A 12,130-nucleotide genomic window follows, 5' to 3' on the forward strand; every position below is an offset into this window, starting at 1 on the left:
CTCCCCGTGTCTCTCTCTCCCTGTGTCTCTCTCCCCGTGTCTCTCTCTCCCCGTGTCTCTCTCTCTCCCCGTGTCTCTCTCTCTCCCCGTGTCTCTCTCTCTCCCCGTGTCTCTCTCCCCCCGTGTCTCTCTCTCTGCCCGTGTCTCTCTCCCCCGTGTCTACCTGCACGTGTCTGGACTGAAGAAGGTGAGAGGCAGGCTCTGGTTCACCAGGGGTGGCCACATCTCCCCCCGTGTCTCTCTCTCTCCCAGTGTCTCTCCCCGTGTCTCTCCCCGTGTCTCTCTCCCCCGTGTCTCTCTCCCCCGTGTCTACCTGCACGTGTCTGGACTGAAGAAGGTGAGAGGCAGGCTTTGGTTCACCAGAGGTGGCCACATCTCCCCCGCCGTGCCAGATATTTGGTTGCAGCGTGCGGAGCGCCAGTAGGGCAGCTGCACGCGGAGAGACACGCGGGGAGACACGCGGAGACACGGGGAGACACGGAGAGACACGGGGAGACACGCGGAGACACCGGGGAGAGACGGTGAAGACACGGGGGAGAAACACGGGGGAGACATGGGGAGACACGCGGAGATACGGGGAGACACGGGGGAGACACGGGGAGAGACGGGGGAGACACGGGGAGACACAGAGAGACACAGAGAGAAACGGGGAGACACACAGAGACACGGGGGAGACATGGGGAGACACGCGGAGACACAGAGAGACACGGGGGAGACACAGAGAGACACGGGGAGACACAGAGAGACACGGGGGAGACACGGGAGAGACACGGGAGAGACACGGGGAGACACGTGGAGACACCGGGGAGACACACAGAGAGACACGGGGAGACATGGGGAAGACACGGGGAGACACGGGGGAGACACGGGGGAGACACCGGGGAGAGACGGTGGAGATACGGGGGAGAGACACGGGGGAGACATGCGGAGACACGCGGAGATACGGGGAGAGACGGGGGAGACACGGGGAGACACAGAGAGACACGGGGAGACAGAGAGACACGGGGGAGACACGGGGAGACACGCGGAAACACAGAGAGACACGGGGAGACACAGAGAGACACGGGGGAGACACGGGGGAGACACGGGGAGACACGCGGAGACACCGGGGAGACACACGGAGAGACACGGGGAGACATGGGGAAGACACGGGGAGACACGGGGGAGAGACGGGGGAGAGACAGGGGAGAGACACGCGGAGACACGGGGAGACACGGGGGAGACACGGGGAGACACGGAGAGACACGGGGAGACACACGGAGACACGGGGAGACACGGGGGAGACACGGAGAGACAGGGTGGAGACACGGGGAAACACGGGGAGACACGGGGGAGACACAGAGAGACATGGGGGAGACACGGGGGAGACACGGGGAGACACGGGGAGAGACGGGGGAGACACAGAGAGACACGGGGAGAGACGGGGTAGACACGGGGGAGACACGGGGAGACAGGGGAGACACGGGGGAGAGACACGGGGAGAGAGACACGGGGAAAGAGACACGGGGAGACACAGGGAGACGCCGGGAGACACGGGGAGACACGTGGAGAGACACGGAGAGACAGGGGAGACACGGAGAGACAAGGGAGACACGTGGAGACACGGGGAGACACGGAGAGACACGGGGAGACACGGGGGCGGTACCTTGGTCATGCCGTTCCACGAGACCACTCGGTGGACCTGGCTGATGTCCGTGACGCCGGTTTCCACTACAAACTCCCCAGAGTCAGAGTTGTTGAACTATCGCGACAGGGAGAGACACGGGGAGAGACACGGGGAGAGAGACACGGGGATAGACACGGGGGAGAGACACGGGGAGAGACACGGGGAGAGAGACACGGGGATAGACACGGGGGAGAGACACGGGGAGAGACACGGGGGAGAGACACGGGGAGAGACACGGGGAGACACGGGGAGACACACGGGGAGAGACACGGGGAGAGACACGGGGAGAGACACGGGGAGACACACGGGGAGAGACACGGGGAGACACGGGGAGACACACGGGGAGAGACACGGGGAGATACACGGGGGAGAGACACGGGGAGAGACACGGGGAGAGACACGGGGGAGAGAAACGGGGAGAGACACGGGGGAGAGACACGGGGAGAGAGACACGGGGAGAGACACGGGGGAGAGACACGGGGGGGAGAGACATGGGGGAGAGACACGGGGAGAGACACGGGGGAGAGACACGGGGAAAGACACGGGGAGAGACACGGGGGAGAGACACGGGGGAGAGACACTGGGAGAGAGACACGGGGAGAGACACGGGGAGAGACACGGGGAGAAACACGGGGAGAGACACGGGGAGAGAGACACGGGGGGAGAGACACGGGGAGAGACATGGGGGAGAGACACGGGGGGAGAGACACGGGGAGAGAGACGGGGGAGAGACACGGGGGGAGAGACACGGGGAGAGAGACGGGGAGAGAGACACGGAGAGAGAGACACGGGGAGAGACACTGGGAGACACGGGCAGACACGGGGAGACACACGGGGAGAGACACGGGGGAGAGACACGGGGAGAGACATGGGGAGAGACACGGGGGAGAGACACGGGGAGAGACACGGGGGAGAGACACGGGGAGAGAGACACGGGGGGAGAGACACGGGGAGAGAGACACGGGGAGAGACATGGGGAGAGACACGGGGAGACACGGGGGAGAGAAAAGGGGAGAGACACGGGGGAGAGACACGGGGGAGAGACACGGGGGGAGACATGGGGGAGAGACACGGGGGAGAGACACGGGGGGAGACACGGGGAGAGACACGGGGAGACACGGGGAGAGACACGGGGAGAGAGACACGGGGAGAGACACGGGGGAGAGACACGGGGAGAGAGACACGGGGAGAGACACGGGGAGAGACACGGGGAGAGACACGGGGGAGAGACATGGGGGAGAGACACGGGGAGAGACACGGGGGAGAGACACGGGGAGAGAGACACGGGGGAGAGACACGGGGGAGAGACACTGGGAGAGAGACACGGGGAGAGACACGGGGAGAGACACGGGGAGAGAGACACGGGGAGACACGGGGAGAGACACGAGGAGAGAGACACGGGGAGAGACACGGGGGAGAGACACGGGGAGGGAGACACGGGGAGGGAGACACGGCGAGTGAGTGGGTGATTGGTGAGCGACCGATTGGCGAGCGAGTGGGTGGGTGGGTGGGTGAGCGACGTGAGAGCGATGGGTGAGCGAGCGATGGGTGAGTGGGTGAGTGAGCGAGTGAGCGAGCGATGGGTGAGTGGGTGAGCGAGCGAGGTGTGAGTGAGCGAGTGAGCGAGTGAGCGAGTGAGCGAGCGATGGGTGAGCGAGCGAGCGACATGAGAGCGATGGGTGAGTGGGTGAGCGAGCGACGTGTGAGTGAGCGATGGGTGAGTGAGCGAGCGAGCGGGCGACGTGCGAGCGAGCTATCGACGTGAGAGCGATGGGTGAGTGGGTGAGCGAGCGACGTGAGGGTGAGCGAGTGAGCGAGCGATGGATGAGCGATGGGTGAGTGGGTGAGCGAGCGAGTGAGCGAGCGACGTGCGAGCGAGCGAGCGACGTGAGAGCGATGGGTGAGTGGGTGAGCGAGTGAGCGAGCGAGTGAGCGGGCGACGTGAGAGTGAGCGAGTGAGCGAGCGATGGGCGAGCGACGTGCGAGTGAGCGAGCGACGTGAGAGCGATGGGTGAGTGGGTGAGCGAGCGAGCGACGTGTGAGTGAGCGAGTGAGCGAGTGATGGGTGAGCGAGCGATGGGTGAGCGACGTGCGAGTGAGCGAGCGAGCGGGTGAGCGAGCGAGCGACGTGCGAGCGAGCGAGCGACGTGCGAGCGAGCGAGCGACGTGTGAGCGAGCGAGTGAGCGAGCGATGTGCGAGCGAGCGAGCGACGTGAGAGCGATGGGTGAGTGGGTGAGCGAGTGAGCGAGTGAGCGAGCGAGTGAGCGAGCGATGGGCGAGCGACGTGCGAGCTCTCCTCACCCCAGCGAGGAGTCCAAACCGCGGCGAGGGCCACAGCGTGGGGCTGAGCGAGTGAAGCGCCCGGGCCAGAGGGTCGGAGTATCCCCAGAGGAAGTCTCCCACGGCCAGCGAGACCACGGCAGAGCCCTCGCCCACTGCGGACAGCAGCAAGGACACAGCCAAGCGCAGGCGCGGGGACAGACGCTCGGACAGCATCGCGGCCGCCTGCGGCAGACACGGACGGGGACACGGGGACATACAGAGACATTCAGACAGAGACACAGACACACAGAGACACAGAGACATACAGATACACGGAGACACACAGAGACACACAGAGACACAGAGACACACAGATACACAGAGAGACACACAGAGACACACAGAGACACAGATACACAGACACACAGAGACACACAGAGACACACAGACACACGGAGACACAGACACACAGAGATACACAGACACACAGACACACAGACACACAGAGACACGGAGACACAGAGACACAGACACACGGAGACAGAGAGACACAGAGACACAGACACACAGAGATACACAGACACACAGAGACATACAGACACACAGACACACAGACACAGAGACACAGAGACACAGAGAGACATACAGACAGAGACACAGACACACAGAGACACACAGATACACAGACACACACCAAGTGAGTGGTGAGTGAGTGGTGAGTGAGTGGTGAGTTTGTGGTGAGTGAGTGGTGAGTGAGTGCTGAATGAGTGGTGAGTTTGTGGTGAGTGGTGAGTGAGTGGTGAGTGAGTGGTGAGGGAGTGCTGAATGAGTGGTGAGTGGGTGAGTGAGTGGTAAGTGGTGAGTGAGTGGTGAGTGAGTGAGTGGTGAGTGAGTGGTGAGTGAGTGAGTGGTGAGTGAATGAGTGAGTGGTGAGTGGTGAGTGAGTGGTGAGTGAGTGAGTGGGTGAGTGGGTGAGTGAGTGGTGAGTGAGTGGTGAGTGAGTGAGTGAGTGGTGAGTGAGTGGTGAGTGAGTGGTGAGTGAGTGGTGAGTGAGTAGTGGTGAGTGAGTGGTGAGTGAGTGGTGAGTGAGTGGTGAGTGAGTGAGTGAGTGGGTGAGTGAGTGAGTGAGTGGTGAGTGAGTGGTGAGTGAGTGAGTGGTGAGTGAGTGAGTGGGTGAGTGAGTGAGTGGTGAGTGAGTGGTGAGTGAGTGGTGAGTGAGTGAGTGGTGAGTGAGTGTGTTAGTGAGTGAGTGAGTGGTGAGTGAATGAGTGAGTGGTGAGTGAGTGGTGAGTGAGTTGTGAGTGAGTGGTGAGTGAGTGAGTGGTGAGTGAGTGGTGAGCTCACCAGTGCTGGTATATTGAGAGTTGTGATGGAGTCTCTCTCCGAACCGACGGACAACTCCGGACAGAATTGGTAAACTCGACGCTCACGGAAAGACACCGCGGGGAGGTCGTAGAAGCGGAGATCGACCTTGTGTCTCTCTTCTCTACATAGACACACAGCACATAGACACACACACAGACACAGTGACACACACAGACACACACATAGACACACACACAGACACACACACACATAGACACACACACACATAGACACACACAGACACACACACAGACACACACACAGAGACACACACACAGACACACAGACATAGACACACACACACACAGACAGAGACACACTCACACAGACAGAGACACACACAGACACACACACACATAGACACACACACAGACAGAGACACACTCACACAGACAGAGACACACACAGACACACACACACAGACATACACACAGACACAGTGACGCATACACAGACACACACACACACATAGTCACACACACAGACACACACACAGACACACACACAGACACAGTGACACATACACAGACACACACACATAGACACACACACACAGACACAGTGACACACACAGAGACACACACACACAGACACATACAGACACACACACCCAGACACACACACACACAGATACAAACACACACACAGACACACACACCCAGACACACACACACACAGATACAAACACACACACAGACACACACACAGAGACACACAAATACACACTGGTCTGTGTGTGTTGTGTGTCTCACTGTGTGTCTCACTGTGTGTCTCACTGTGTGTCTCACTGTGTGTCTCACTGTGTTGTGTGTCTCACTGTGTCTGTGTGTCTCACTGTGTGTCTCACTGTGTGTCTCACTGTGTGTCTGTGTGTCTCACTGTGTCTGTGTGTCTCACTGTGTGTCTCACTGTGTCTGTGTGTCTCACTGTGTCTGTGTGTGTTGTGTGTCTCACTGTGCTGTGTGTCTCACTGTGCTGTGTGTCTCACTGTGTCTGTGTGTCTCACTGTGTCTGTGTGTCTCACTGTGTGTCTCACTGTGTGTCTCACTGTGTCTGTGTGTCTCACTGTGTGTCTCACTGTGCTGTGTGTCTCACTGTGTCTGTGTGTCTCACTGTGTCTGTGTGTCTCACTGTGTGTCTCACTGTGTGTCTCACTGTGTGTCTCACTGTGTCTGTGTGTCTCACTGTGTGTCTCACTGTGCTGTGTGTCTCACTGTGTCTGTGTATCTCACTGTGTGTCTCACTGTGTGTGTCTCACTTTGTCTGTGTGTCTCACTGTGTGTCTCACTGTGTCTGTGTGTCTCACTGTGTGTCTCACTGTGTGTCTGTGTGTCTCACTGTGTGTCTGTGTGTCTCACTGTGTGTCTCACTGTGTGTCTCACTGTGCTGTGTCTCACTGTGCTGTGTGTCTACCTGTATGTGTGTCTCACTGTGCTGTGTCTCTCTGTGCTGTGTGTCTACCTGTATGTGTGTCTCACTGTGCTGTGTCTCACTATGCTGTGTGTCTCACTGTGCTGTGTGTCTCTGTGCTGTGTGTCTACCTGTATGTGTGTTTCACTGTGTGTCTCACTGTGCTGTGTCTCTCTGTGCTGTGTGTCTACCTGTATGTGTGTCTCACTGTGTGTCTCACTGTGCTGTGTCTCACTGTGTCTGTGTGTCTACCTGTATGTGTGTCTCACTGTGTGTCTCACTGTGCTGTGTCTCACTGTGCTGTGTGTCTACCTGTATGTGTGTCTCACTGTGTGTCTCACTGTGCTGTGTCTCACTGTGCTGTGTCTCTCTGTGCTGTGTGTCTACCTGTATGTGTATCTCACTGTGCTGTGTCTCACTGTGCTGTGTGTCTACCTGTATGTGTGTCTCACTGTGTGTCTCACTGTGCTGTGTCTCACTGTGCTGTGTCTCTCTGTGCTGTGTGTCTACCTGTATGTGTGTCTCACTGTGCTGTGTCTCTCTGTGCTGTGTGTCTCACTGTGCTGTGTCTCACTGTGCTGTGTGTCTACCTGTATGTGTGTCTCACTGTGTGTCTCACTGTGCTGTGTCTCACTGTGCTGTGTCTCTCTGTGCTGTGTGTCTACCTGTATGTGTGTCTCACTGTGCTGTGTCTCACTGTGCTGTGTGTCTACCTGTATGTGTGTCTCACTGTGTGTCTCACTGTGCTGTGTCTCACTGTGCTGTGTCTCTCTGTGCTGTGTGTCTACCTGTATGTGTGTCTCACTGTGCTGTGTCTCTCTGTGCTGTGTGTCTCACTATGCTGTGTGTCTCACTGTGCTGTGTCTCACTGTGCTGTGTGTCTACCTGTATGTGTGTCTCACTGTGTGTCTCACTGTGCTGTGTCTCACTGTGCTGTGTCTCTCTGTGCTGTGTGTCTACCTGTATGTGTGTCTCACTGTGCTGTGTCTCTCTGTGCTGTGTGTCTCACTATGCTGTGTGTCTCACTGTGCTGTGTCTCTCTGTGCTGTGTGTCTACCTGTATGTGTAGGGTCCACGCTGGGTCACCCGTGGCTTGTCCCCGCGCTGGACGATGTCCTCCGGGTTGTCCACGTGGTAGAGATAGACGCTCAAGTAGAACGGCACTGGGACATCATGCCAGGCCCGGAACGTCTCCCCTCCGTCCTCCCGCAGGGACAGACGCTGCAGGGAGACACGGAGAGAGGGAGACACGGAGGGAGAGACGTGGAGGGAGAGACACGGAGAGAGACGTGGAGGGAGAGACACGGAGAGAGACATGGGGAGAGGGAGACACGGAGAGAGACACGGGGAGAGGGAGACACGGAGGGAGAGACACGGAGAGAGAGACACGGAGAGAGAGACGTGGAGAGAGAGACACGGAGAGAGAGACACGGAGAGAGATACGCGGAGAGACGTGGAGGGAGAGACGTGGGGAGAGAGACGCGGAGAGAGGGAGACACGGAGGGAGACACGTGGAGGGAGAGACACGGAGAGAGACACGGGGAGAGATGTGGAGAAAGAGACACGGAGAGAGGGAGACACGGAGGGAGATACGTGGAGGGAGAGACACGCAGAGAGAGACGCGGAGAGACGTGGGGAGAGAGACACGGAGAGAGAGACACGGAGAGAGAGACACGGAGAGAGAGACACGGAGGGAGACACACGGAGGGAGAGACGTGGAGGGAGAGATACGGAGAGGGAGACACGGAGGGAGACACGGAGGGAGAGACACGGAGAGAGACATGGGGAGAGGGAGACACGGAGAGAGGGAGACACGGAGGGAGAGACGTGGAGGGAGAGACACGGAGAGAGAGACGCGGAGAGACGTGGGGAAAGAGACACGGAGAGAGAGACACGGAGGGAGACACACGGAGGGAGAGACGTGGAGGGAGAGACACAGAGAGAGACGCGGAGAGAGGGAGACACGGAGGGAGACACATGGAGGGAGAGACACGGAGAGAGACACGGGGAGAGACGTGGAGAAAGAGACACGGAGAGAGGGAGACACGGAGGGAGATACGTGGAGGGAGAGACACGGAGAGAGAGACGCGGAGAGAGGGAGACACGGAGGGAGACACATGGAGGGAGAGACACGGAGAGAGACACGGGGAGAGACGTGGAGAAAGAGACACGGAGAGAGGGAGACACGGAGGGAGATACGTGGAGGGAGAGACACGGAGAGAGAGACACGGAGAGAGGGAGACACGGAGGGAGATACGTGGAGGGAGAGACACGCAGAGAGAGACGCGGAGAGACGTGGGGAGAGAGACACGGAGAGAGAGACACGGAGGGAGAGACGTGGAGGGAGAGACACGGAGAGAGACACGGAGGGAGGCACGGAGGGAGAGACACGGAGAGAGAGAGACACGGAGGGAGAGACGTGGAGGGAGAGACACGGAGAGAGACACGGGGAGAGACGTGGAGAGAGGGACACGGAGAGAGAGACACGGAGGGCGAGACACGGAGAGAGGGAGACACGGAGGGAGAGACACGGAGGGAGAGACACGGAGGGAGAGACACGGAGGGAGAGACACGGAGGGAGAGACACGGAGGGAGACATGGAGGGAGAGACACGGAGGGAGAGACATGGAGAGGGAGACACAGGGGGAGAGGGAGACACGGAGAGAGAGAGACACAGAGAGAGGGAGAGAGGGAGACACGGAGGGAGAGAGACACGGAGGGAGGCACGGAGGGAGAGACACGGAGAGAGAGAGACACGGAGGGAGAGACGTGGAGGGAGAGACACGGAGAGAGACACGGGGAGAGACGTGGAGAGAGAGACACGGAGAGAGAGACACGGAGGGCGAGACACGGAGAGAGGGAGACACGGAGGGAGAGACACGGAGGGAGAGACACGGAGGGAGAGACACGGAGAGAGAGAGACACGGAGGGAGACACGGAGGGAGAGACACGGAGGGAGAGACACGGAGAGGGAGACACAGGGGGAGAGGGAGACACGGAGAGAGAGAGACACAGAGAGAGGGAGAGAGGGAGACACGGAGGGAGAGAGACACGGAGGGAGGCACGGAGGGAGAGACACGGAGGGAGAGAGACACGGAGGGAGACATGGAGGGAGGCACGGAGGGAGAGACACGGAGGGAGAGAGACATGGAGGGAGAGACACGGAGAGAGAGACACGGAGGGAGAGACGTGGAGGGAGAGACACAGAGAGAGACACAGAGAGAGGGAGACACGGAGGGAGACACGGAGGGAGGCACGGAGGGAGAGACACGGAGGGAGAGAGACATGGAGGGAGAGACACGGAGAGAGAGACACGGAGGGAGAGACGTGGAGGGAGAGACACAGAGAGAGACACGGAGAGAGGGAGACACGGAGGGAGAGAGAGAGACACGGAGGGAGAGACACGGAGAGAGAGACACGGAGGGAGAGACACGGAGAGAGACACGGAGGGAGAGACACGGAGAGAGACACGGAGGGAGAGACACGGAGAGAGACACGGAGAGAGACACGGGGAGAGACACGGAGAGAGGGAGAGACGTGGAGAAAGAGACACGGAGAGAGAGAGACACGGAGGGAGAGACGTGGAGGGAGAGACACAGAGAGAGACACGGAGAGAGAGAGACACGGGGAGAGACACGGAGAGAGGGAGAGACGTGGAGAAAGAGACACGGAGAGAGACACGGGGAGAGAGAAACAGAGAGAGAGAGACACGGAGGGAGACACGGGTAGAGGAAGACACGGAGAGACGGAGAGACACGGAGAGAGTGTTGTATATATATAGAGGCCTTTTGACAAATTGACATTAAGAATGATTTTGCCAATACAATTTTTCTCAATCAATCGTGGCGTCGCTTGGGGCCCAAGGGGGTGGGGGCTACGAAGCGCCCCCACGACTCACATCAGCTGCCATCCCCACACACAACCGAGGGACGGAGATAAGGCGCAAAGGACAACAATCCTCAAAAACCAAAGAGAACGGAGGAAATATCCGCAGCCTCAAAGGCCCCCCCCCCGTTTGAAGAGCACAGACAACCAGAGGCGCCACCAGCACAGGCAACTTCTACGATAAATTTCCCCCCCTCGTTTCCCTGAATGCAACGGTTCAAGTTCAGAGCTTAGCGGCAAAATGGGTCGACGCCATAGACCGTAAACACGCCCGCCACGGTGGCAAAGGGAAAGAACCGGACCTCAATCCACAGAGTGGGTTATCGCTTCTCATGCACGCTATTGACGCTAAAATTCCATTACATTCTTGCCGTCTACGTGACTTAACACAAACGCAAGGAATGTGAGAATTCCAGCAGCCAGGAAGCTCCACCGAAACTTGGTTATACCGCTAAACCTCAGGACGTCAAAGGTCAAACTCGGGCGTAACCGCACGTGTCCACCGGACACAGACTAGGCCGGAAGATAGTTAATAAAACCCTAGGAAATACGTGGTGATGATCACGTCAAATCGCGAATCTGGCGAAATATCAACCGAGTAATTAATTACGCGGCATTGAACCGAGGGTTATCCTGAAGAGATGAGGCGAAATAGGTCGGTCTTACACAAGCAAGAGAGATAGAGAGTTTCCCAACCGCCTTTGTCTTCCAACAGCACGTGATGTGAATTGGTATATGCAGGCAACCCCTGTTAAAAATAAAAATAGAAATCACCACGATGGAAGGGCTGTAAACACTGCTTGCAAGCATAGCTTGAGTCACGCGCAGAATCACAGCTACACAAGTGGTACGGGGTCAGGCTGTACGAGGTGAAATAAAATGCATTAAATTTCGATTTGAATCTTTCGCGACTGCAAGGATTCATCATCTTCTTCGGCTCTTCCGGTAAAAAAAACACGTGGCATGAGAGTAAAACAATACGTTGATCAAATAGAATGGCGCAGTAAAAATTCTCACCACGATTTTTCATCTCACGCAGCTTAAAGGTCGCGGAGGATCTGAGCGTGGCTGCGTTCGCTCCAGCGGCTGTCCTCCAGACAGTCTCGTCCCCCCCACCTGATGAAGGCCGCTTGTGTTGTGGCCGAAACGTCGCGAGGATTTTATAGTGTTATTTTATTTGATCAATTTGTTGTTTTATTGTCGTTCCACGTGGTGGTGGTGGTGGTGGTGACTTTACCGAATCAACCAAAGAAGATGATGAAATGTTTCACTTCGAAAGCCTCAACACACCCACCACCCACCCACCCACCCTCGTGAGAGGTAAAAGAGAGTCACACCGGGAGGGAAGAACGGGGCGGAGAGGACTCGACCGGACAGGGGGAACGCCTCACCACCACCACTCCACCATCCCTCCACCACCCCTCCACCACCATCCCTCCACCACCACCACCACCACCCCACCACCACCCCTCCACCATCCCTCCAGATTAATTAACGCATTATTGCGGAATTTAGGGGCAAATCTGGAGCGAAATAACAAC

At 58.0% G+C, this 12,130-nt stretch overlaps 1 protein-coding gene across 2 annotated transcripts in view; it reads right to left on the minus strand.

The window, feature by feature from the left end:
- Positions 1-293: 293 nt before the first annotated feature.
- LOC142922644 (scavenger receptor class B member 1-like) overlaps positions 294-12,130 on the minus strand; it is a 31,389-nt gene continuing 19,552 nt past the window's right edge. For both annotated transcript variants that reach the window (XM_076063467.1, XM_076063466.1), the window contains exons 3-7: positions 7,762-7,925; positions 5,274-5,415; positions 3,969-4,172; positions 1,646-1,741; positions 294-429 (exon numbers count right to left, since the gene is read on the minus strand). In XM_076063467.1, coding sequence (XP_075919582.1) covers positions 310-429; positions 1,646-1,741; positions 3,969-4,172; positions 5,274-5,415; positions 7,762-7,925 — 726 coding nt within the window. In that variant the 3' untranslated portion in view covers positions 294-309. The remainder of the gene's footprint in view (positions 430-1,645; positions 1,742-3,968; positions 4,173-5,273; positions 5,416-7,761; positions 7,926-12,130) is intronic.

This window comes from Petromyzon marinus, unplaced genomic scaffold (genome assembly GCF_048934315.1).
Source record: "Petromyzon marinus isolate PM22_M1 ecotype Great Lakes invasive population unplaced genomic scaffold, UKy_Petmar_22M1.pri1.0 PM_Scaffold_131, whole genome shotgun sequence".
Taxonomy (NCBI): Eukaryota; Metazoa; Chordata; class Hyperoartia; order Petromyzontiformes; family Petromyzontidae; genus Petromyzon; species Petromyzon marinus.